The sequence below is a fragment of the Antedon mediterranea genome, chromosome 9 (genome assembly GCF_964355755.1).
Source record: "Antedon mediterranea chromosome 9, ecAntMedi1.1, whole genome shotgun sequence".
In the NCBI taxonomy this organism is placed as follows: Eukaryota; Metazoa; Echinodermata; class Crinoidea; order Comatulida; family Antedonidae; genus Antedon; species Antedon mediterranea.
Window position 1 is genome coordinate 23,965,733 of NC_092678.1, and position 27,432 is coordinate 23,993,164.

Consider the following 27,432-nt stretch of genomic DNA (forward strand, 5'->3'; position numbering starts at 1 on the left):
CACACCTCTTTTGTCAGATAAGCACCGTACTTAAGTTGTCAGTTGCCATAGTTGCACAGCGACCTCAACGTCAAAAAACGCACGGAAAGAATGCAACGCCATTGAGTCCAAATTATTTTTACTCTATGCTCTGTGTAAATCTTTAGTCGAATAATATTCTATTGAACACGGAAGTTTTTACCTCTACAAAAAGCAATGTTCTTGTTTGAAAATAGCCAATGTGTGAATATTATTCTCGTACGATGCTTGCGGGTTAAAATGCCACTATTGCCTTTCATAGGCGAACAAATTCAGGTAAAAAGTAAATAATGAAACTAAAGAATTGTTAATAAATATACACACCGAGTGGAACCGTAAGTTTCAAAAGTTGTGACATCCGCACACGTTTACGTTTCAAAACAAACACGACACACTTTCTGCGCGACGCCCAAATAATGTAGTTTATTTGACAAGTAATATCTTATTTCTATAGTGTATTCTGATGCAAATGTAAATACATAAAGAATTAGTCGAGTGTGTACAGGTCAGCATTATAAAGAAACGATTTGAACTAACCAATTGTTAACTTGCACGCCTAAAAGGTAGGCCCTAAGAAGTTGGGCATCATCAAGAAATTTCAACTTGAAGAGGAGCCTCTTTTCCCCGTACGATGAGTTGATACATTTCACAGTTGTAGGCCTAGGCCGATCCTAGACCTAGGTATTCCTTATCCTTAAAATGTATTGTGCAATTACTATTTTTGATTATTTCATATTTAATTTTAATTGTCTTATTTTTTTTTTCAGATAAAAACCATACAATAATATGGAGAAAGCTGGACCAAGTAACCCATTTATCAGCCTCTGTTTGGGCATCAACCTCTGCTCATCTGTCACCATTGTCTTTCTTAATAAATGGCTGTACGTCAACTACGGCTTCCCCAACATCACGCTAACATGCATCCACTTCATGATGACGTCGCTAGGCCTGCACATCTGTCGCCATCTCAACATTTTCTCGCCAAAATCTTTACCAATCATGAGCGTCCTCCCGTTAAGCTTGACGTTCTGCGGGTTTGTTGTGTTTACAAATCTGTCGCTGCAAAATAATACTGTAGGCACGTACCAGTTGGCCAAAGCGATGACAACTCCGTGTATTTTAATCATACAATCATGTTTTTATAACCAGCATTATTCCACTAAGATCAAACTAACATTAGTAAGTTCTAAAATTATTAATAAAGTTAAAATACACTTGTTGGTCTTCATTCATCACTGTTTTTACCAAGCAAAATTAACAATTATTTTATTTTTGCAGATACCAATAACCGTCGGTGTCATCTTAAATTCATATTACGATGTCAAGTTTAATGTAACTGGTACAGTATATGCCACTCTCGGTGTGCTTGTTACTTCTTTATATCAAGTGGTAAGAACATTACATTTCAAACCCCATTGATTTTCAACAATTATTATAATTGTTAATAATAATAAAATATTTGTATGTACTGTACTAATTTAAGAAAAAGTAAATCTATTTATATTTGCAGTGGGTTTCAACAAAGCAGAAAGAATTTCAGGTGAATTCGATGCAGCTGTTGTACTACCAAGCTCCAATATCGTCGGTTCTCATTTTATGTATCATACCATATTTTGAACCTGTTTTTGGTGAAGGTGGAATTTTTCAACCGTGGCCATCTGGTGCTATAGTAAGTGCTACATCATCAAGGTTTTGTGTAATTTACGAACATGTGTTTTTTATGGGTTAGCAATTTAAATTGCTATATTTGTAAAGTAGATTTTCATTTTATTTATTTTCAGATTACAATGTTGGCATCAGCAACTGTAGCTTTTTCTGTAAACTTATCAATATTTTGGATCATTGGTAATACATCACCAGTCACGTATCCTTTTTACGTCTCCTCTGCATTATTTTGTGATGAAAATCTGGGGTTTTTTTTGTTCTGAAATGTCTTATTGTAAAGCACATTTAACAACCAATATCTTGGTACTACGACAGTGCAAACATGTTTTCAATTTCATAATTTCGAAACACAACTCAATGTATAACATTATTTCTTCCACTTGAGAATGTGCTGTACACCTAGGTGCTAGAGGGTGTCCTTTGAGAGTGCGCTGTACACCTAGGTGCTAGAGGGTGTCCTTTGAGAGTGCGCTGTACACCTAGGTGCTAGAGGGTGTCCTTTCAGAGTGCGCTGTACACCTAGGTGCTAGAGGCTGTCTTTTCAGAGTGCGCTGTACACCTAGGTGCTAGAGGGTGTCCTTTCAGAGTGCGCTGTACACCTAGGTGCTAGAGGGTGTCCTTTCAGAGTGCGCTGTACACCTAGGTGCTAGAGGGTGTCCTTTCAGAGTGCGCTGTACACCTAGGTGCTAGAGGGTGTCCTTTCAGAGTGCGCTGTACACCTAGGTGCTAGAGGGTGTCCTTTCAGAGTGCGCTGTACACCTAGGTGCTAGAGGGTGTCCTTTGAGAGTGCGCTGTACACCTAGGTGCTAGAGGGTGTCCTTTCAGAGTGCGCTGTACACCTAGGTGCTAGAGGGTGTCCTTTCAGAGTGCGCTGTATACCTAGGTGCTAGAGGGTGTCCTTTCAGAGTGCGCTGTACACCTAGGTGCTAGAGGGTGTCCTTTGAGAGTGCGCTGTACACCTAGGTGCTAGAGGGTGTCCTTTGAGAGTGCGCTGTACACCTAGGTGCTAGAGGGTGTCCTTTGAGAGTGCGCTGTACACCTAGGTGCTAGAGGGTGTCCTTTGAGAGTGCGCTGTACACCTAGGTGCTAGAGGGTATCCTTTCAGAGTGCGCTGTACACCTAGGTGCTAGAGGGTGTCCTTTCAGAGTGCGCTGTACACAACATGACAAAAAAAATTGAAATTGTTTGTTCTGCAATGCCTTATTGAAAGGCACACAGGACCAATGATTTTAGTACTGTAGTTATATATTTCTTAACTAGTTTACCTTCAGATACAACATGGTTGGCCATTTCAAATTTTGTCTAACGTTGCTTGGTGGGTTCTTCCTTTTCCAAGATCCTCTTCGTGCAAATCAAGTTGTTGGTGTTTGTATGACATTGTCTGGTATTATACTTTATACACGTTTTAAGCTTAAAGAACAACAACTTAGTAAGCAACAAACTAAAGTATGGTGAGTAGTTGCATTTATTTTCTTACCATCAACTAGCCTAAAATAGTCAAGATGAATTTGCCAGAGTTAACAGTATCAAATTTGTCTTACATAACAGTGTTGTATTAATTACCTATCTGGTAAATTTATTCAGAAATACAACATAAAATAAACTTCTAGAAACTAAGCCTAATATTATTGCAGTCAATAAAATAAATTGTGAAAAAAAAGTGGCATTCAAATTGACTCCAAAAAAAATATTTAGAAAGTGATTTTCGTTGCAAAATTGTCTTATTTTAACTGATATCAACATCATTTCATTTTCACGATGAGCCACTAGGCTACACAGCTATCCGATAAGCGTGTGCAGCTCAAAATCTATATACTCTAGTATCGCAGTCTAGTAGCACATTGAGAAACAAATGGTTTGTATATTAATTTAGAAAGTTAATACCAAATTTTGAAAAATTGAAGGATTTATTTGTTTGTTATTAATTTCTGTAATGAAATATTTGTCGAAATGTTGAAAGCCTTTATTTACTATTGAATTATCTGTCCACAGACAACATGATACCTTCTCTTACAGTAGGTAGACTTATATCTTATTATTATTATTGTTGTACACAATTGCATGTTTCATCAATTTATTAACTGTATTAACAAATCAGAGAGTTAGACCACCCGATCAAATAATTCACAGTTTTTTAGGTCATCATTTGTTCCAAACACAACCCATGTTTGTTTTTTAATACAGTATTTTAAATGCTGCAATAGCACTACTACATAATAAAAATATGTTTTTATAATTATTTTAAATGTATTTATATGTTTTACCTCAGCTTGACAAGGAAGATCATTTTCATAATGATGAATGAAGTGTATCTTGCTTTTATGCATTGTTTAAACGTCATTGCATTTGTTTGTTATAAATGAATGCATTCATTATTTCTATCATTACTTTAAATTGTTTGATTTAAATTGTTTTTTTTTGTTCATATAAACATTTTAACTTTATTCTGTCTTTCCTTCACTGTTATATTAGTACTTTATTTTAATATTGTAAATTGTTTTTAAATGAATTGATACATTTATCTAATAACCATTTGGTATGTATGATATTTGCTAAAATGGGTTAAATACTGTTGGTGAATAACCCATGTATGGGTTAAATACTGTAGCATGAAGGCCACTACTATTGGTGAACAACCCATGTATGATTATTATATTATTAATTATAATGCTTTTATTTTATTTTGCAGTTCACAAAGTGAAATTACCAACATGGGTCAAAAGGAACAGCCGAATTGACAGAGAAACACGCCTGTCATAATCAGTGCATCTATTGGTTTTTTGTAATAGACATTATTTCATTTTTAGTAAAAAATATTCAGTTTTTAAGATCAAAATGATATGGTTGTGGATTTAGAATATATTTTTGTACTTAAAAATTTTATTGTATTCAAAGCTGAGAGCTATAAAAGTAAAATATTCTCGCTATATTAATTAATATTCCAATAATAATAATAATAATTACCATTTTTGTTGTAAATTTTTATGATGTTAAACAGATTTGAATTTAAAATGTTACGTTTTTTAAATTATCATAATTAATTCCCACCATTTTAATATACTTTGTGTTTTCTACTTTATATGTTTATATTAAATGAATGGCCGTTATAATTTTAATAAATATCAAGTGATTTGATTTCTCATTGTTTTATTTATATGTAGAAACTGTGGATTATATATTAAATAGTTAGACTTAGTTTAGACAGTGCAAGATACTTTCCTGATTGTATGATAGTACTTATAGTAGATAGTATTTATTTACCAGAAATTTTAAGTTAAGTGATTTAAACGACTTAATTCATTTGCGTGAGATTGCCAGTAACATAAATAAGTTTGTGTTGTAAGAAGCATGCATATAAGAACTTATATTATCACATTTTGTAATTTGTTACATCTTTTGGAATAAAGTTACCTATATATATATATATATGATAGTAAAAGCAAAGCAGTACTGGATGCCACCAACTACTTACAAATCATAACTGTAGTTTTTTCCTGTTAGAATAGAGGCATACAGTATTTGTTGTAATTATGGTCGACTCTCCTAATACCAGACTCGCTGAAAACCGGAGACGCTCCCACAACCACACTTCCCTTAAGGATCAAACAGCCCACAATTCTTTTTTTTCACAACTAAAAACATTTCAGATTTTCTAGAAACCAGATATATTATTATGGAGCGGCTTTTATACATACATACAGATACACAATATCTGTGAATATCCCCTTAACATTGTCCCATCATTGAATGCCTCTGACTTGGAAACGCCAAAATTAACATCATTGAAAAGTGAAATAAGTTCATCTTTCTACCTCATCGAGCTGTACTTTCTCTATTGTCATCTTTCTGCCTCCTCTGTATTTTCTTTATTTTCATCTTCTCGTCCTTGTCTTTCAGCCTCCTGCAAAAATTCAATTTGTTTAATCTTCATTCAGAACTTTATTAATACGAAGGACAAAGATAAAAAATCTTTTTTTTTTAAAAGGCTAAAAACAAAACAAGAACATAGTTAGTGGAGCTGACATTTGGTGGTTAATGTGTTTGCTTCTGACCTAGTGCCAAGGTTGTAAATCATAACTCTTTCAACTTCACTCCCTACACCACAAAAATGATAAATTATAGTCTATCCAACCTGTAAATTGGCGTGAATGTGTATGAATTAAATAAAATAAAAAAATAGTTTAAAAAGATAAAATAAAATCGAATGAACAAAACAAAGGTAACTTACGATTTTCAAAAAGTCAAACAGTTTTTGAGGATCAGATCCAGATGCTATGTCAATGATGTCTGTTGGAACACTATACTGGCTGTATGGGTTTGGTTTTACACCTTCTTGATGTGTAACATAGCGAAATATATCTTCCTACAAGAGAATAATTTTTTGTGAAAGCCACAAATATTAAACACTCACTCAAACTCAACAAATTAAACATTCACTCAACTTAATGGTAAAGTAAAGACTGTACTTATGTAAATGATGATGACAGTAAAGACAATAATACAATAATATTTTTCGGAAAAAAACTCTTTCTTTGATGGTGTTCGTGTGACGAGAGTCAGGTGTCTGTCACATGCAAATGAATCAAGTCGCCGGTGGTCAAGTGGACGAATCAGAATGGAGCGTGGTGGTGCGCGGTATTTTGGAGAGCTGTGCTGGGTGTGGTAGACAAAGAAGGACTCGCTCATGAGACGGGACAAGTCGGAGGCGCTTGAAGTGAACGGTGTTCGAGACTACTGGAAGCGAGGCAGGACGATAAGAATGGGGAAGTTGTGATGTGTACGGATGGCTAGGCAAACCAACCACTCGGTATCATACGTATCTATAGTTGTGTTGTTATGTATTTTGTGCATCGTGAAAGGAAATAAATGGAGCTCGTGCTCCTTGCATAATACTCTGAGTGTAACACTCACTCAAACTTTTAAAAGTCATGATAAAGAAAAGATTGTACTTATGTAAACAATGATGACTGTGACAATAATAAATAATGAAGACAGTTATACAATGCTGTTTTTTGGGAAACTCTTTCTTTGATGGTATTTGAATTCAGAGTCACCTCACCTGCATGTTACCTGGTTGCCGGTTCCTTAGTTCTTCCCAAGTAAACAGTAAACTATCGCAAACTTCACCAAATGGATTGAAGTCAATCAGCAGATAATTATTCTGAGATAAATATAAATCATAAAATCATATTAAATTAAAAAAATAAACAATAGTTTACAATACTGTAAGCCAGTCAAGAATGTCTTGGTTAAAAGACTGACCTGTTTTAGTAATGTGACATGGAAGTCATATAACAAATTATTGAAAAAAAAACTTACTGTGGCTTTCCTATAAACATCAAAGACATCTGCAAGATTAACATAATAAAGAGCAACTAATGAAATATGAAAAAATGGAAACTAAAGCATGTGAGCAACTAGATTGCAGTTAACCACAATGCATACACAATTCAATTAAATTCAACTGATAAAAAATGTTAAACCAACAATAATAAATGTCTTACAATTTTGAAGATTACATTGTGCTGTTATGTGTCTGGAGTGAAATTGTTGGATTTCACGTTGTAGTCTAGCAGCAATGTTGTGAAGTTCTGGGAAGTAGTTTGTGAAATCTCTTTGTGATATACCTTTAAGACAAAATTATGACATCATTTCCATTAAACGATTATTAAATAAATGATTTTAATTTTAAAACTGTATCAACACATTGTGCTTGGTTTTTTTGTCTTTAAAAATAAGTTTAAATTTAATTGAAATTTATAGGCAGGAAGGTTTTCTACTTAAAAAAGTTAAATACACTTACCAACAATTGCTCCTTGTTTTACAAACACCCTGAACTCCATGGACTGGGCTAAACTGTACCATTTTCTTAAAACTAACTGAAAAACATAGAAAAGTAAATGTATATAAAGAATTATAAACATTTAAAATAAAAATTTTAAAAATCGACTAAAAGATAATACTAAATTACCTCATATTGCACAGAATCAGTGTGAGAATCATTGTCATGGCAACAATCAAATCTACCAAAAAAGAAAAAACTTGTTTGTCATTGAAGTATAGTTCATACTAAGTATGTCTGGTGCTGGCAAAAATTGTAGAAAGGAAGGATTGTGGTTTTTCTTTTAACTTACGGTCTTGTTAGATCATGTGTGATGAAATCAGAGCTTTTCAACAGAAGTAGAATTTCATTTAAGCTTTTACATTTCAAAGTATTACCAAATGCAATCCATGAGGCGTCCTAAACATAAAAGATAAACATACATTTTTTTAATCACACTGATGTAGGTGAGCTTAAATATTTCAGATAACTAGACTAAAATAATACATCTAGACCAGTAAATTATTAGTAATAAAATAAGTAGATGCTATAAATGCTAAATTTTAAAAAATGTGGAAAAAAACAGGTTTTAGCTGAAACTGACTTGGAAAATGTCAGAGTGAGAGAATCTAAAATTTGCTATTTAGTTTAATTTAAACTTAAAAGTTTAAATTAAATTTTAAATTATATATTTAGGCAAATTGCCAAGGATAACCATAAATGAATTCATTCACTATCCTTCTTAAAGTTGGCAATTCTGTTCACAAACAGATACACAAGATGCTCTACATAAACAAAGTCTTATTACAAGCCTTTGGGAGTGGAGTTGTAATTTGTCATTACAAAAAATCCTGACATATGAAAGGACTTGAAACCAGAATTGGTAGCCAAGCATCATAACCACCAAGCCACAACTCCACTCATTAATTAATCATTAAGTTTCCATGGTGATATCTACATATAATTTAAAGGTAATCCATGCATACCCTTGGAGCACTCCAGTTCAGTTTAATCATTAAGATTCCATGGTGATATCTACATATAATTTAAAGGTAATCCATGCATACCCTTGGAGCACTCCAGTTCAGTTTAATCATTAAGATTCCATGGTGATATCTACATATAATTTAAAGGTAATCCATGCATACCCTTGGAGCATTCCAGTTCAGTTTAATCATTAAGATTCCATGGTGATATCTACATATAATTTAAAGGTAATCCATGCATACCCTTGGAGCACTCCAGTTCAGTTTAATCATTAAGATTCCATGGTGATATCTACATATAATTTAAAGGTAATCCATGCATACCCTTGGAGCACTCCAGTTCAGTGATATGTACATATAATTTAAAGGTAATACATGCATACCCTTGGAGCACTCCAGTTCAGTGATATGTACATATAATTTAAAGGTAATCCATGCATACCCTTGGAGCACTCCAGTTCAGTGATATCTACATATAATTTAAAGGTAATCCATGCATACCCTTGGAGCACTCCAGTTCAGTGATATCTACATATAATTTAAAGGTAATCCATGCATACCCTTGGAGCACTCCAGTTCAGTTTAATCATTAAGATTCCATGGTGATATCTACATATAATTTAAAGGTAATCCATGCATACCCTTGGAGCACTCCAGTTCAGTTTAATCATTAAGATTCCATGGTGATATCTACATATAATTTAAAGGTAATCCATGCATACCCTTGGAGCACTCCAGTTCAGTTTAATCATTAAGATTCCATGGTGATATCTACATATAATTTAAAGGTAATCCAAGCATACCCTTGGAGCACTCCAGTTTAGTTTAATCATTAAGATTCCATGGTGATATGTACATATAATTTAAAGGTAATCCATGCATACCCTTGGAGCACTCCAGTTCAGTTTAATCATTAAGATTCCATGGTGATATGTACATATAATTTAAAGGTAATCCATGCATACCCTTGGAGCACTCCAGTTCAGTTTAATCATTAAGATTCCATGGTGATATCTACATATAATTTAAAGGTAATCCATGCATACCCTTGGAGCACTCCAGTTCAGTTTAATCATTAAGATTCCATGGTGATATCTACATATATAATTTAAAGGTAATCCATGCATACCCTTGGAGCACTCCAGTTCAGTGATATGTACATATAATTTAAAGGTAATCCATGCATACCCTTGGAGCACTCCAGTTCAGTTTGATCATTAAGATTCCATGGTGATATCTACATATAATTTAAAGGTAATCCATGCATACCCTTGGAGCACTCCAGTTCAGTTTAGGAAACACACATCCATCAAGATCTTCTATTGCTTCTTTCACCAATGCTTCAAATTCCACAAACTGAGGAGGCTGTTCAAAAATAAATGTATTGATTGTAATAATTGGATAACAGTGAATAAAGATTCTTTCTTGTTTTGTTTTTTGCTCTTATTTTCCTTGACTGTCTAGATTTAGGTCTAGGTACCTCATGTAAATTTGGTTGATTTAAAGAGATTTATGTATGAGTAAGGTAACTCTAACAAATGACAATCATGAGGTTATAATGAATTCATTATTGACAATGTTCTGATACATGATTGTCATTTAAAGATACCATACTCTTTTTCTATTTGCAATAAATCAGTGAATCTTTTGCTTCATACACATATACTGTGTAATTAAGTAATATAGATACCGGAGTTTCTTCAGACTCATCTGTCCAATTATTATCTTCCTGCAAGATACAAACAGGTATTATTGTATTAGAAATGAAAACGTCATTTTTACAATTACAATACTGTACAATAAGTATCACTGTCAGTAGATTGTCACAAACTACTGTTACATGTAATCTCTGATACTCCTGCTTCGTGATGAATTAATTGTCAAAATAAATTCATTTTAAAAGTTGATCGATTTATGAATATAACTGTATAAAAAGCAAATTAATGTACTTTACCTCATCTTCATCATTAGTTCTGTTGGAAAATAAAATGGAAAAAAACATTAAGCTTGGAAAATTTACGGCATTTTAATTTTTAATTTGTTTATTATTTTCAAGCAATTTAAAAAAGGTACACATTTTTGTTTAAAGAAACTCACCGGTTACTTTGACCCTCATCTTCTGGCAAAACAATTCCATCAGCCAATAAATAGGTTGTTACTTCAGGAGGTAAAACCAAGATTTTGCTATAAAAAAAAAGGTCAAAATTCAATAAATTAGCAGCCTAGCTAGCCTCTAGTACTAGCAGGATCCGTACTCTAGCACTAACTAGAGGGGATATGACCGGTTAGGCCGCCGACAAGTTGAGCCGCCAGTGATTTCTATGAAACGCCCAGTACATGCGTCTTTTACGAAATTTCGCATAGTGATTAGGGTGGTGTCCTAGTAAGTTCATGGTCTTGGTTTATTGTGTCATGAAAATAAATAATATATAATTACATATTAAAATTAACAACACAGCAAAGGAAAGTTTTTAATTTTCGTGGAAAAAATTCAGTGCACTCCATAATTTTTCTCGCGTGTTGGTCTACCACGTAAAGTCACGTTACGAAAGTTAGCATTTGGCGTTCCATACATAGAAAATAACGTTTTTCTGGCGGCGGCTCAACTTGTCGGCGGCTCAACTTGGCCTAATCCAACTAGAGGGGGCCTAGGGGTGTCAGATGAAATCGGTCGCGTCTGAAATCGGTCGCGTTTGAAATCGGTCGCGATAAAATCCACTTCCGGCATTTTGTATGGCGCGCCGCTAGAGCTATACGTTTAATGATATCGGTCGCGTTTGAAATCGGTCGCGCTATTTTGCATGGGACGCACTAGATACATTTTAAATGTAAACGCTAATTATGTTTTTAGTTAATTTTGAATATAGAATTTCTAATACTATTAACAATTGTTTTACCTCGATCGTTATTATTTTTTTAGTACAGTAAATATAAATATTATCTCATTATTTATAAATAATTTGTGTTTTCATTTTATCTTACGTCAGGTGTCAATGAATAATTGTAATGTGTTTAGAAAATCGTTTTAAAAAGTGTTATTGAATATTGTTTAAGTTTTTGAAAAGATTAACATGCCACTGTTTAAAGTTTTAATAATGTTGAAATAATTTAATATTAAACAATTAGACGCGCCTATTGCGTATTTTTTAATCGCAGTTAATTACGAAACTAGTTTTATATCTGCAAGTGGATACCAGCTCAATGAGGTTTATGCAATAAAGGAAGATGATGTATGATTATGATTTTTACGTTCGATTTCCGCCACTCTTACGTGAGCATGGTTTTAGGATAATACTAATAAAATAATATGCCGTTATAAATCAATCTACAGGGCCTATACTATGACTATGCAGTATGCTGTACAATGATAGGCCTAGATGTGAGAATAATAATGGATGGATATTAAAAGGTGGGCACGATTCTCAAAGAGGTAATCTTGCACTGATATTTTAAACATTTAGATGTACGAACGGCGTACGGATGTGAGACACTGAGTGGTACTTATATTATTTACATTAAAGTGATTATTATAAATGAAGAAATATTCAAATTAAAAACTATAGTATCGCCGACGTATATACGTAAATTATATACATCGTTTCACCATGGAACTATGTTTCACAAAAACACGTGCAGAGGCCTATATATAGATGTTTCAAACGTATGGTTAGTAATAGGCCTATACGTCATCTTTACATGGCCATGGACAACGGTCGTAGTACGTGTTTTGTCCATGATTTGACACACTAGTGCGTGTTTTTTTAAGGGGAATCCCCGTCAGCAAAATAACGTGCAGTTAACGTCGTCTGCACGATCATAGAAGGCGCATCCACGTTATGGCCTATTTCGGGGTTTATTTCAGTAACTCGTCTTTTAACGATCCGCATATAATAATCATTTTTACTAGAAACTATTTTAGGCCTAAACATTAGAAATAAAAATATACACGTGATTTTCCTCAACAATAATCATTATAGGCCTCTACTTAATCCTACATAACGTACGGACATAAATAAAATAGAAATTAAAATAAGGTGGTCCAATATATGATATATCTGCCACATTATGCATAAGTATAAAAATGGATACGCTGGCTTTACGGGTTATACATTGTAACGTTTATTGTTTTTAAATAAATTGTTCTCTTTTACGTAATTGTTTGCATAATACTGTATTACTAAAAGACACAGACGTATATTCTCTATACAGTATAATATATTAATTACAGTACATATAATAAAATAGAGGTAAATTATTATATGCCTAATAAAATATTTAAACGTGTTTAGAAATGGCCATTTTGAAAAGACACGGTCCTTCTCCGAGACCTGTGAAATAAAAAAAATGATTGATAATAAATATTATTAACCAAAATAAAAAATATCCACATAAATAATCTGGTTCCTAAAAAATATCAATTAAATCTAGACTATATAAACGAAGAAAATGTAAATCCCGCTAGCATGCATCTCGCTCCATACAAAATAGCGCGACCGATTTCAAGGGCGACCGATTTCAAACGTATAGCTCTAGCGGCGCGCCATACAAAATACCGGAAGTTGATTTTATCGCGACCGATTTCAAACGCGACCGATTTCACACGCGACCGATTTCATCGTAAACCGGCCTAGGCCCTAGGCTAGGCCTATATGGTTAGTACACTACTAACTACTAGCCTAGGCCTAGCTAGGCTTTAGTAGCCCGACGGTAGGGCTAGTTATCTGGGCCTGAACCATCTAGCCTTGCTAGGCCTAACCTACCATTTTAGCAGCATCTAGTCTAGGCCTGCCGCCTAGTCTACGCTATAGAGAGTGGCCTGACGTGACTCAGACTACTGGCGTCCAGCTCCTTGTTTGTATAGCGCTGTCTAGCAGGAGGGTAACTAGCTTTTTATCCTAAAAAATGTCATTCATAATTATACATAGTATAACAAAAATATAGGTTAAACACCTTGGTATAGTTAGGTGTTCGAAATCGTAGTACCACGACGAAAATGTACATTTTAAGACATCAGAAACACTGACACATGTTTCCATCTTTTCTCGTCTGCTGCTAAATTTAAAAACAAACAAACAAAAATGTTAGATCGTTAGAGGGCGCTGTGATGCCTTGGTCATGTTCATTGAACCGTGAAGAAGGAAACAGGAAAATGGCTACAGTTTATTCCCGTACGTGGATTTTTAGTCTTAGGTTTAGCATGTTTATTTATATTTGGCTATTGCTGAATACAGTTTCTGCATTAACATACCAAAGTGAAAAACAACTAGACCTCATACATAAAATAAAAAATGTACCAGTAGTAAAATTCGATCAGTCGCCCATCATAGGCCCAGGCCCGAACGAATCGCAGTTTGTCAAAGTAAATAAACGGAGCTCAGGCCAGCGATCAAGACGAACAACAGATGGTTCTTGTGAGCCTGTGACGGCTGGTGAGAAAGCTAAGCTATTAAAAAAGCAATCAAATGTAAGTAATAAAATAAAACATATTACCATGAATTATAAATATTCAGATGTGAAATGGTAATGTGAGCGTTTCTTTGTCAAACCAGTTTCCAATAAATCAATAATTTTTAATTTTAAACAACACATCACGGCATAAAAATCAATAAATTATTAATTATACTGTCAGTGTATTTATATATTACAATTATTTGTTGTGTTTTATGTTTTTATTTACTCTCAATCATGTTCTAAATTTGCTTTTTTCAGTTTACATTTGGTGGCGATTCCAATTTCAATCTCGCACTTGTGTGGTTGGGAGAAGATGGCGAGGCAAGTCAACCAAGACTATGAAAATAAATAAATAATAACAAATTAATTACTTAGTAATTAGATAATTATGTTATTCTCAATATTGTATTGTTTAATTATGTTATGCTTCAAAAGTTTTCAACAATTTAAAAAACAGTGTTTTGGTAAATGTGTTGGCTATAATTTCAATAATTGGAAATCTAGTTCTTGTTTGTTTACTGATATCTACAGTATATATTTTTTTAAACTGAGATTGATTAATTTACAGGAGTTACTAGCCTTAACGACTATGGATTTTGGAATATTTGTTGGCCCCTCTAACTTGTGGATAAGGTAAGTATTAAGTTTAACATACAAATGCTTGCTCTATTTTAATAGTTAAGGCTACTTAAGGCATGTATGAGTGAAAAATTTGACAAACTTCCTCTATTAAGTTAGCGACTCATGGGAATATTTTGATTTTTATTAATATTATGTTATGTGTATTTTTTTTTCATCTTTCTTAGTAATGATTTTGGAAGGACATTTATAAACAAGAACAATGAGATAAAGAATGCTATTATACGAGCAGACTTTGGAATCAATAAGAGTCCAGATCCAGGAAAAGTAAAGCTCTGTCTACACTATCAAACTTTATGTGACAAAAATGTGATGTGCTCATATATCGACATGCTGATGTCATATCACTACCATATTTGGGAACATCACATTTTTTTGTCACATAAAGTTTGATAGTGTAGACAGAGCTTAAGATTAAAAAGTTTCACAAATTAATTTAACATTTATTCTTCATAAAAAAAAAATCATGATTTAATTACACTGAAATACTGTAAACCTCAGGAATGAAACTTTTTTTTTCTTTAATTACTGATTTTTTTTGTTTTTTGTAGATCATTTTCGTTGGTTTTGTTGGTGAAGACTTTAGCAAGACAGAACTTTTCATCACTGACAATTCAGGAAAAGATTTTGTGCAACCCGAAATACTACCTTTTTACATTGATGGACCTTTGATATTCCACCCACACAAGAGTGACTATATTTTGGCTCACTCAAAAACTGATCAGGTATGAAATGCATATCTCAGTTGGTCTATTTGCTAAATTTGTTTTTTATTTGTTGCTCATTCATCAGATAGAATAATACATATATACAAATGACATGGTGGGAGCAAGAGGATAACGCTATAAGGTCTACAGCTTTAACTGAAAATAAATTAAATATTCCTCATCATGTGGATCTCAGAAGACTGTTGGCTCGACAATAAAACAAAGTTTAGTGGGTGAGGGACTTATGTGACAGTAGAATTGTTTTTTATCAGGGTTAAAATGTTATTTTCTTGATGTGTTTTTTTTTTTTTCTTTTCAGTACTCATTATGGCTATCAACTGATTTTGGCAAAAATTGGATTAAATTAGAGAGCTGGGTGACAGCTTTCCGGTGGGGAGAAAAGCGTGAAGATGATTATAATATTTATATTGTTATTGATAACAATAAAATGAAAGATGGTATGTAATTGATATAATAATTGTAATATATTAATTAAAAATATTTATCTAGTTTTCTATAAATTATACTAATTTTGTTTATGTGTGAATTTTCAGAAACTTCTCTGGATTTAGTTTTAAAACGCAAACTTGGTGTTAGTAACAAACAAAGCTTTAAAGGTAAGAACATAATATCTAAAATAGTTCAGCTCACACCTGTATATTTACATAATTTAGCATATTAAATATCTACCATTTTGTATTTTTTACAGTATTTAGCCTGTATAACATATTTAAATGATTTAGAATATTACAGTTATACACCTATATTAAAGGATTTAAACATTATATACACCTACATATTTAAATTTTAATAATTGCAAAGGAATTTGAGATAGATATTTTTAGTAATGTTTTCCATATGTTTAATAACATTACCCACTACAGTAGTATAAGTAATATGTATTTTTGTTTAAGTTCCCTGTATAAATGGTGAGTATTACAAAATATCATTTTCTTGTAGTTATTCTGCCAAGTGTGCATACGTTTGGAGTACAAGATAAATTTCTTTTTGCATCTGTACAGGATGAATCGGTAAAAGTAAAAAAAATTGTATTTTTCTACATGTTGTAGTGTATTCTCTCACTGAGAACCCTACACAGTATTTTAAAGACCCCTTCCCTGCAATTTTGGACGTTTTTTGGAAAATAATACATATATATCACTTTAAAAACATTAAACCATGTCATTCCTTGTCTTAAATGTACGTTTTATGGTAAATTATGATAAAAAGTGAGAAACAATGCACTACCTAAGTAGCTCGCGGCGATCGACCTCTCGTGGACGGTCTCAGGCCTAGCCTAGCTAGGCTTAGTTTTGTAGGCCTAGCTGGTAAACATCGGTAACGTACGAACATCGTACGCTAGCTATATACCTAGCCTGACGTTGTATAGTTTCTGCATTAATTATCTTTCTATTTTTGCCAGACTCCGTTGATACAAATTGGGGAAAACCCGGTATTTTCGCTGAAAAGTTAGGAGTCTTCCATTTGTTTTGGCTTCACGATCGATCGAAAAGTGGGCGAATTACAGGTGAAAAACAACAATATCAATCCGCGCGCAATGCATTTTGGGATTTATAGCGGGCCGCTATAATTATTAAAATCGATTTATTTTTCACATTTTTAACCGTTTAAAGACGAAAAAAGTTATCGCAATAGGACCATATAGTATTATTTTTACATTAAATATAGTTTGTGACCTTAAATTAGATCTAAAAAACGTAGGGAATGGGGCTTTAAGCTCTGTCTACACTGTCAGACTTTATGTGACAAACAAATGTGATGTGCCCATATATGGACATGATGATGTCATATCACTACCATATTTTGGCATATCACTATGGTATTTTGGCACATCACACCTTTTTGTCAAACTAGTTTGATAGTGTAGACAGTGCTTAACACATATTTGATTAAAGCTGATAGGATTACTATGTACACACTACACTAAAATAGCAATACACATATTGCCTGAATACTAATACACAAACACTAAATTGTGTAAACTAGCAAATGATTGTGGAACACACAATAGACAATATTTATTTTACTGTATCAATAAGAAGGGACAAGATATTAATTAATATTTCTAAATAATAGACAACTATTGTGATGTTTGGAGTGATGTTTTAGTAGACAGACTATTATATGAAAAGAAAAGAAACATTTTGGGTTTCTAATTGATTTTATCTATTTTAAAATAGTAAATGAAACAGTTAATAAATTCAATTTTGTAATATTTTGTTTATTTTTTCTAAAGAGTAAATCTCGAAGTCTTTACGTGTCAACAGATGATGGGGACAGTTGGAACAAAGCTGTTTTACCGAGCCTCAAAGCAGATATGGTAAAGATATTTACCCTTTATACGTACATGATGTAACATTTTATATGTACAGTTGCAGATCTAAAACCATGTGTCTGGTAAACCTAATATTTGCATTTCCTACCAGCAAATTCCAAAGATATGAACAAAAAAAAGAAAAAAACTTTGAAATTGTTCAAGAAACCACACGACTATTTGCCACACTAACTCATTCTGTCTTTAAAATATAACACAGATTGTTGTAAAGAATGATATACTGTATTGTAGCTTAAATGTGTCTGGTAAACCTAACATTTACATTCCTACCAGCAACTTTCTAGGATAGGAAACCACACAACTATTTGCCACGCCAACATGATTGAATTGAATTGAAATTTATATTTATACTGGGTAACCTCTTCAGTCAAAGACTGGTCTCCCAGAGGGCCCAGTTTGTGATCAGTGGCTGTGATGTACTAATACACCGGGGTAACCCCCTACTCGTCTCGAAAGATGTACTAGGTTCTTTAAAGTGCACACGAGCTAGATGTGTACACTGGACCTACGGTTTATAGTCCTTATCCGAGAAGACTCGTTCTACCACCAGAACCATGGAGTGAGTGAGCCTCGAACCCCTGCCGATGTTATGGCTACGCAATTACGGTTCCACTGTCTTAACCGCTCGGCCACTCACCCACCATTTACAGAAGTATCACAGAATTAGATATTGTACAGCAGCATAAACAACTTGTTATTTTAAATTTCAGTTCTACTCTGTTCTTGATTCTACTGAAGGAATGATATTTGTTCATGTTGATGATGCAGGCAGTGAGTACAACCATAATACCTTTGAAAAGATATACTGTGGGCGGCCATTTTAAGAAATCCCTATGACCTAAGATATTTGCTGTTGACATATCTTAGTTATTGTAAATCAGAGTAGTGTAATTTCACTCTTTCCTTTGTAAATAAACAATACTGTATTTAACTTATTTTGTAGACAATGGATATGGTCAACTGTACACATCTGATGCTGATGGCCTTATATTTTCACAGTCATTGGACAGGCATTTGGTATTGTACATAGCAAAAAATAACATAGAAATAAAACAAATTTGTAACTGATTGGCAGACTTTGTGTCCCACCTAAAACTTTCTTGTGGTTCTCATCTCCACTTTCATTGAAACAAACGCATCATTTATATTATTATCACAGCAAGAAATGTTTTCAATATTTGAGTACCACAATTTTCATTCAACTGTTTTAATTTCAACTTATTCTGCTATTAACCTTTCAGTATCCAAATGGTGGAGACGTGACCGACTTTTACCGTGTGAAGTCGATTCGTGGAGTGTACTTAGCCAGTCAGATTCTACCAGATCAAAGTATCCGTACAAGAATTACATTTAATCGCGGCGCTGAATGGAGAAACGTTATCAAACATTCTGACATCATTTGTAAAGAAGATGATGAAGTAAGATTGAATATAATTACTTTTTTTGTAAAATCTAAAATCTTGTAAAGCTGAAGCTTTTATAAAATACATGAGTATGTCAAATAATGGATGTTTATGTAAATGGGGGGAATAACCTGTGACTTGCAGCCTACTGGCTGAATTGCGCACAGGTTGAATGGGTTGACTATTTTTATGAGTTAAAGATTGAATTGTTTTCTACGTATGTAGAATTTATTATTTCTAATTTTCCATTGTATTTTGTTTCAGAGTTGTAACTTGCAAATTCACAATAAATACAGCATGTCCCAGGGAGTACCAATGGCGATGGGTCCGCTAAGTAATCCCAATGCAGTTGGCTTGATCTTAGTCCATGGTATGTACAACATAGTTTATTAGTTTCAAAATAATGCTTGGAAAAAATGTATTAAAGAGGATTCCTAAATAATTTAATAAAGTAAAAAAGATAATTTAATAAAGTGAAAAAGAACAGTTTATCTTAAGCTCTGTCTACACTATCAAACTAGTTTGACAACAAAAATGTATAGTATGTATAAATATAGTAGTGATATACCCAAATATGGTAGTTATATGACATCATCATGTCCATATTTCGGCACATCACATTTATTCACATAAAGTTTGATAGTGGAGATAAGGCTTAATAATATTAATAATTAATATCACTACCATATTTGGGAATATCACTACCCTATTTGGGAACATCACACTATTTTGTCAAACTAGTTTGATAGTGTAGACAGAGCTTAATAATATTAATATATTTAAATTAATGACAGGTCACCTTGGGACTGAACTGCATACAAGTGAACCAGACGTGTACATAAGTGAGGATGGAGGGTACAGCTGGAACAAAGCACTAGATGGGCCACATCACTATGCGATTACCAACTATGGAGCGCTGATTGTTGCAGTACCACAGAAATCAAGCACTAACGTTATCAAGTAAATACAATTGTTATTATTTAAAGTTAGGTTTTTATGAGACATGCTTACCTTTTTTGGTGTTTTCTATGTCCATGGCTGACGACACATCAATGCGGAGGTCATAGTTCGTCACTAATTGAAAGCTCTCTGATACCAACATTACATCAACATACTAGACCACACATAGGAAACCTAGTAAAAAACACAAAGACTAAATCTATTATACTAAGTTTATATCCACTCAAAAATTAAAAAGGCCAACTTTCAACCTCAAGTACAAAAGTACACCAGATGAGAAAATGTTAAAATAAATCACTTAAACCTAACCACTTTCAAACAGATATTCTGTGGATGCTGGACAGTGTTGGAATGAGTATGTATTCACATCAGAGCCTATTGCTGTCACTGGCCTTCTACCAGAGCCTAACATTAAGTCACTGAATGTCAGCATATGGGGCTATGATATGGAGACAAGGATATGGAATGCTTTCAGTATTAATTTTAAAGCAGTCTTGGAGAGTACTTGTAAGTTGTATACAAAGATATATTTTAATATATATGATTGATATTATTATTATTATATTGAATATATATGATTGATATACATATTGATCACTATGGTTAATATTTATATGACGCATAATAATAAGGAAACACAAAAACATAACTCCATTGTAATTATGTATCTACAACTGACTGTGTACAATACAAACTTGAACCTGTGTGTGTTCTAACCAGTGATTTTTGATAAAATGAAAAAAGAAGATCATATATTACACTCTCTCTTACCTAAACCTCCCACACACAACCATCAGCTCCGACGCGTTAGATCGTTCACCCTCCCCAAAGTCCGGACACAACGCACAAAAAACTTCATTACTTTCCACGGAGTTTTCAATGATTGGTGAATGATCAGTAGCTGAGTTATGATAAGCAAATTGTGAACCTCTATTGGTTTGTGTTACTGGATGTACTATGATGGCCATTGAAAGACTGATTTGTGGACTATGTTATATTTTAGTATTACTTGTTTGGACTGTGCTATACTATGTGTTTACATATTTACTATTATATTTATGTCAACTTCATCACTGCTTACTTGATGCAATAAAGGAAATAAATAAATAAATAAAAACCACAGACAATATTGATGGACGTGAAATTAACTGAATTTTGTCTTTTTATAATGCTACGCTTTTTGTTGTTTTTAGTCCGTTTATGTACATCTTTCTAAAGCTCTGTCTACACTATCAAACTTTATGTGAAAAAAAATCACTACCGTATTTGGGCATATCAGTACCATATTTGGGCATATCACTACCATATTTGGGCATATCACTACCATATTTGGGCATATCAGTACCATATTTGGGCATATCACTACCATATTTGGGCATATCACTACCATATTTGGGCATATCACTACCATATTATTATAGCTAGTTACTAATATTTTAAAACTTTACAGGTAACAGTGATGATTTTGAAACTTGGAAACCACATGAGAAAAACAGCAAAAAGGGATGTTTACTTGGGTACCTTGAAACATTTAGACGAATCAAACGCGGAGCGCGATGTTCCGTTGATATAAATTACGATCATCAAGTTTACCAAACACAAGATCAATGTGAATGCACTCAAGATGACTATGAATGGTACAGTCCATTATACATTTTAAAATGTCTACACGTGGATGGTACAGTCCATCAGTAGACACCAATGCAAATAGATCAACATAGGATTGGTCTTCCCAGCACAAACAAAAAATACACAAATATTTATAAGTAATGCGATACTGAAAGTGAATCAGCTATGCTTTGAACATAGTCATTTTTGTATGTGCTTGATTCAAGTTCACTCTAACATCTTGTACTATACTGAGAAGAGCCAATAAGACTGAGCTTTAAGCGCAGGTGTCAATTATGTACTTTGTTATTCTAACTAGACATCTAATATTCTGAATGCAATTGCTTACGCTATCTTAATCATATTAAGCCATCGCATTTGCTACAAAAATACACAACTGAAGGATTTACATCTTTTTTTGTTTTGTTTGTATTACAGTGCTTTTGGGTTTAAACGAGAAGATGGACAAGGCCAGTGCAAACTTGACCCTCAATTTAAAAACAAAGTTATAGATATTTGTGTGAAGCATGAGGAAGAGAAAGAAGTGTCAACAGGGTATGGTAGTTGTTATTGAATATTAAGTAAGCTTAGCAACTCCTCTGAGGGAGTGTAAGTTGATAGATTGGTTTTGGAAGGGGAGGTTAATTGTATTTTTAGAATTTTAATCGTGTTATAACAATTTTAGTCAGAGGAGATTGGTGGGATATTTTCAGAAGATAGGGAACCAGTGTTAATTTGATAATAGTGTAATAATAAATCAAATTATCTTTAATATTTTGTTTTTCTTCTTGCAGGTATAGATTGATACCTGGCGATAAATGTAATGGAGGTTTCAGACCAAAGACTAACTTATTAGACTTGCATGAGAATTGTGATGGAACACGACTTGCAACAGAAAATGTTAGTATCTGTAGTTTGATTCGATCCCTTTCAATAAAATTATTTTAAAAAATTCTAATTTTTTGTAGAATGTACAATTTTTTTTAATGAAATATTGTTATTTTTTATTTAAATAGTCTAAACATGGCGGCTTGAAAGTGTTTATTATTCTGTTGTTTGTCGTCATGGCAGCCATTGGTATTGGTTATGTGTATGTTAAAAGATATTCCATTGATCTTCCATGTTTTAAGACAAGGTTAGTAGCATAAAGTTATTCTATAAATATATTCTAATGCAACCTACGCAACGTAAGAAAATGCTCTTCCAATTATTGTGTTTGCGTGAAATCAAACCTGCGATGTTTTGCAGCACTTTTGCGTCGTCGGTTCCCACTTGTGATTACGCAATACACTTTGCATCAATGCGTCGCTAGTGGGAACCACGCTTTATGGTCACAATTTGTAGTGCATTAATAAAATAAATATATTTTTATTTTTGAATAGTGATTAGTATCTATATATTTTTGCTAATGTGTTACTATTATGCCCCTTTGTAACTGCCTATCAGAACACTAGTGTGTTGTTTGGTGTGTGTTCTCTGTGTGATTTATATCTCTATGGTTACAGAAACATTATGTATCGATACTCCGAACTGTCACAAAAGGACGAGTTAGACAACGCATTGGACAAGGCTCTCAATCTGGATGAGGAATCACATGTCTACCATGATGAATCTGATGATGTGAGTATTCTTATCAACATTTGCAGGCTTACATAAAGCTCATTGTAAAATATATTTAATGTTATAAAGAACATTGTAATATTGTGTCTAAATGCTGCTTGCAATATATCTATTATAAATACATTTTATAATGTTATTGTGGAGAGACAAATAAGCACTGTTTGGTGGCATCTCGACACGTATGAAGGAACCTCTATGGGAGGTGACTGGTGTTGATATATATGTAACATCTAGCAAACTATGCTACAAGACAACTGTCACTGTATAAAACACATTACACATGAATCCATTATCTTTTATAATACATCTAAGTATTAATTTTAGAGAAGAATAAAATCTAACAATTTATATCTCTATTTGTATATTATTTTAGGATATGTTATCGTAACAAGAGAGAAGTTAATGCCATGAAGATGATTGCCAATCAGTTTGTTTTGTTTTATATATTTTGTATTTAAGTCTCACAAACCCAATATAGTACTCTACGTAAGTTTTTTCAAGAAGCACATTGATTTTTATTTCAAACTAGTCTTTTTTTAGTACTTTTTGTAAAAATATTTGTTTAATCAGATATCAAATAAAACAAAACTTTTATAATATTACCTAGGACATTATTTCTGTTCCCAAAAATGTTTATTTTCAGAAACATAATTTGAGCACTTTTAAATTTGTTTACATTTTGAACACAGTTTTTGGCTGTTATATTAAAATATAATTTAATATTTTATCGATAAATAGTTGTAGATTAATTTATAACTAAGTTATTAGAGACTGATTTGTAAAAATATTAAATTTAATCAGTCCCTTTTTTCTTGTTTGATAACACTGACCTTACTAATAACACATTTCTTTACAAATTATATTTATGTAATCGGAAAAATAAATAATATTGCACCCAATTGCCTTGCGTGTATAATCAAAACATTTAAAATGAATTAGTACAGTGATTAAGCTTATGTGCAATTAAACCGTTTAAATTTAGTAAAGTGATTAGGGAGCTTTTTCAACGACCTATGACCTGATATGGATGAACTATTCACATATGTTTGGTTTCGAATTTTTGTTCCAAGTCGTCTGACCCACTTTGGTCGATTAGTGGTCCAGGTGACAATCTTTGATTCTGTTATCAGACATGCATGGTTGAACCTTTTATGGGAGTATGGTCCTACAGTAAATAGAAAGCTCCCTATATAAAATTTCAAAGGCAATATTTATTGTAACATTTTCATTTTTTGAATTAATTACCTATTTCATGTATAGTGTTTTATAACAAGTTACTAATTTATAGTTGTGGATATTTATTTAACTTAATAATTAGGATGATGAAGTATAGATATAGAGTTATTATATTATTATAGGTTAGTATTTGTTTACTCCACATGATCACCAATGACGCCAAATTTTCAAATAGGTAAAAGAATTAGGTGGATGGCGTTAAATATCACATTATTTGTACCACTTTTGTTTTCTTATTGTTATAATTTTAAGTTATTAGTATGATTTACCTTAGACACATTATTTAAGTTTTGTTTACTGTTTCATTTGATTATAATAGGAAATACTATTCTTTTCTATACTTATGCAACTCTGAACAAAATATTAATGTTTTTTCCAAACTATTATTTCACAAACACTGCCCTCTAGATATAAAATGTTGTATTTGGAGGAATTAAATATTTGTGTATTTTCACCATGATTGTGTCATACCTTAATACTGTAAAAACAAAACTGTGTAATCTTTTTTGTAATTCTTGAAATATCACGTTGTCTTCCATTTTAAAGTAAACATTTCTTTTTAGTTTCTATGTTAGTTATCTGTTATTTTTTATTGATTTAAATATTTAGATCAAGTTAACTAAAAACGTTTTTGTTGTCATTATTTAAAAATAAGATATCATTTTAAGTTTGGAGACTATTTTTCTTTTTTATATAAATATAAGAATATTCATAGCAAAAGCAGAAAGAAAATATGATTTTTATTATTATTATTATTATGTGTATAGAAGAAAATGAATTGACAAATGTATATAGTTAAGAGTATTTATACAATGTGAGGCATTATTCAATTTAATGATTGCATATTATAGCCATGCCAAGTGTGCGAGGATACGAAAACAAATCTTTTATTTGGAAAATATTGATTATAACTTTTTATTTATTACCTCAGTTTATTATTGTTTTTAGATGTTTAAATATTTTGTTTAGAATTATAGATATTTTAAATATTACACTACACAGAATATTAAGTATATTATTCTTAAATGTAATTAAATGTTTTCATTTATTTTTGACTTGTCTAAAAAATGCTAATTTGCAAATACAAATACATTAAACTAAAATATTTAAGTTTAATAATATTTGTTTTAGATAATATCTGACGCAAAAGTCGTTATAAAATGTACTACACAAATATTGGATGGAGTTGATATTTATATTTAAACACAATTTTTGCAGTCAAAGAATATTAAACTATGTTATCACTTTTACTTATAATACTTGTACCATTCCACGAGTCATAACTTGATATGCACTATTACTTTATTGTTTTAGTAATTATTTAATGTAAAATCTGCAATTAAATTTCGCTTTAAACCATTTGTTATGTTGTATTGTGTACCTTACTTATTTAAGTAAATACCGCCTTGAAGACGCAGAAGTTAAACGCGCGTATAAAACATGATGAGTATGCGCGTACATTCTTAAAAAGTCGGGCGCGTCGTGGCGCGGCTCCCTATGGCGTCAACCAACGTCGTTACGACGCGAAAAGAAAATGCGTTGCGTGATATCCGAATCAGTGAATACCAAATACATTAAAAGAAAGACTTCATCTTGTTATTTATAATTTCGTTGCCCTGATAATTGAATGCCGTTTTTAGTAAACCATGTCACACTCGCTTTAATTTTTATCAATATCGTAGATAAAATAGCAAAATTTTTTCTCTTTAAATCATTGTGCGCTTTTACAGTTTCCGAAATCTTACGCATGTTTACGTTAAAAGATACCAAAAGGACACTTAGACATCAACAAGTCCCCGTTACATAATGCTAATAATCTACTTCAAGAGGCCTAGCCAATCTGGACGATGCGTTGACGTTTTTGTTGCCAATCTAAAATAGATGTTACGTAAAGGCCAACACCGCTATTAATTTATCGTATAGTCCATTTACCGAAGAAGGATATTTTGCAAACATTAACAGCAAACAATGGACAATATACTGAATTGGTTTAGTATAAATTAGGACACATTTATTGAAAGCAATTACGTATAAAATGCAACAATTTAGAACGCATAGAGTAATTGTGTGTCTAAATAGATATAGCTAAATATAAATGAAACCATAAAGAACTATGATGAGCATTGTACAGACAATGACAGTAGTATTATAACTGCAAACCACATTGAATTCGCAATGAAGGTCGTTTTAAGTCGATATTCAGCAAATAACACACGGTATAAACTATGAATTTTGTATACTCTATAACAATTTCATAATGTTACATTTTTCAAAGACACCAGAACACAAAATCGTGTCAGTTTCATCAGTATATGAAAGCGCGCGATAATCAAGCGCGTACAGTAAGTATACTGAAAAAAATAATGTTGTATTTCAAATAACCAATTCAGCGTGTGGAAATGTTACAGATGTGTTTGGGATATAATCTATACCTATACCGACTCTTTCGTATTTATAAACACATACATATAGCAATCAACATAATTACGGTAAATAAAATTAGTATCTATATCGTGATTTTGATCGCGATGGTCATGATACGTTCATCTGTTGTTAACATTTCCATTCCAGAATAAAATCAAATTATGTAATGAAATTTTGAAACGGTTTAATGATTTGTAGTCGACAAATGCTCATTAAACGGCATATAAGGTTACACTGATATCCAAAAGGTACAACTGTAGTATGAAATGAATTAAAAGACAGTCATAATTAACTAAAATTTACCGGTTGTTAAGAAGACGTTGTGGCACAGACGTTGTGGACTAAGTAAGCCAAGTTATGCTATATTCTCTCAAATACTAAAATATAATAGATATAAACATTATAAATCCACAGACAAATTACTAAAAATGACAATGTTGTTGGTATCAATGGCTGAATCAAACTGGGGTAATAATAATAAGTAAAACAGCCAAAAATAAATGGCAAGCTTTCGAAAACACCATTTATTCGTCAAGGT

The 27,432-nt window shown here is 32.5% G+C and overlaps 3 protein-coding genes across 7 annotated transcripts; 2 read left to right on the top strand and 1 right to left on the bottom strand.

Annotated features, from left to right (window-relative positions):
• Window positions 1–398: 398 nt before the first annotated feature.
• LOC140058539 (solute carrier family 35 member E3-like) lies at window positions 399–4,805 on the top strand. Of its 4 annotated transcripts, XM_072104199.1 has the most exons (8): window positions 400–489; window positions 786–1,197; window positions 1,297–1,407; window positions 1,529–1,687; window positions 1,800–1,882; window positions 2,955–3,134; window positions 3,676–3,698; window positions 4,373–4,805. In XM_072104199.1, coding segments are annotated over exons 2-7 (927 nt in total). In that variant the 5' UTR covers window positions 400–489; window positions 786–804; the 3' UTR covers window positions 3,677–3,698; window positions 4,373–4,805. The 4 variants fall into 4 exon arrangements, with proteins under 4 accessions (XP_071960298.1, XP_071960300.1, XP_071960297.1 ...); XM_072104197.1 differs by lacking the exon at window positions 3,676–3,698 and having other exon boundaries at window positions 399–523; XM_072104196.1 differs by lacking the exon at window positions 3,676–3,698.
• Window positions 3,022–13,530, bottom strand: LOC140058538 (translation initiation factor eIF2 assembly protein-like). The gene is made up of 14 exons (XM_072104195.1): window positions 13,441–13,530; window positions 10,588–10,674; window positions 10,445–10,463; window positions 10,181–10,219; window positions 9,760–9,855; window positions 7,818–7,924; window positions 7,655–7,706; window positions 7,487–7,562; window positions 7,188–7,310; window positions 7,003–7,031; window positions 6,743–6,844; window positions 5,912–6,046; window positions 5,496–5,584; window positions 3,022–3,093 (listed from the first exon to the last, which is right to left on the bottom strand). Exons 1-13 carry the CDS (start codon window positions 13,524–13,526, stop codon window positions 5,522–5,524), a joined length of 1,014 nt encoding a protein of 337 aa, XP_071960296.1. The 5' UTR covers window positions 13,527–13,530; the 3' UTR covers window positions 3,022–3,093; window positions 5,496–5,521.
• Window positions 13,531–13,632: 102 nt separating this feature from the next.
• Window positions 13,633–25,846, top strand: LOC140059025 (sortilin-like). Of its 2 annotated transcripts, none has more exons than XM_072104837.1 (21): window positions 13,633–13,954; window positions 14,200–14,262; window positions 14,510–14,574; window positions 14,748–14,847; window positions 15,132–15,305; window positions 15,607–15,745; window positions 15,842–15,904; window positions 16,248–16,324; window positions 17,545–17,628; window positions 18,354–18,414; window positions 18,587–18,660; window positions 18,885–19,061; window positions 19,311–19,416; window positions 19,841–20,006; window positions 20,329–20,513; window positions 21,457–21,643; window positions 22,053–22,169; window positions 22,409–22,514; window positions 22,631–22,749; window positions 23,120–23,234; window positions 23,608–25,846. In XM_072104837.1, exons 1-21 carry the CDS (start codon window positions 13,640–13,642, stop codon window positions 23,620–23,622), a joined length of 2,508 nt encoding a protein of 835 aa, XP_071960938.1. In that variant the 5' UTR covers window positions 13,633–13,639; the 3' UTR covers window positions 23,623–25,846. The 2 variants fall into 2 exon arrangements, with proteins under 2 accessions (XP_071960938.1, XP_071960939.1); XM_072104838.1 differs by having other exon boundaries at window positions 16,248–16,318.
• Window positions 25,847–27,432: the final 1,586 nt, after the last annotated feature.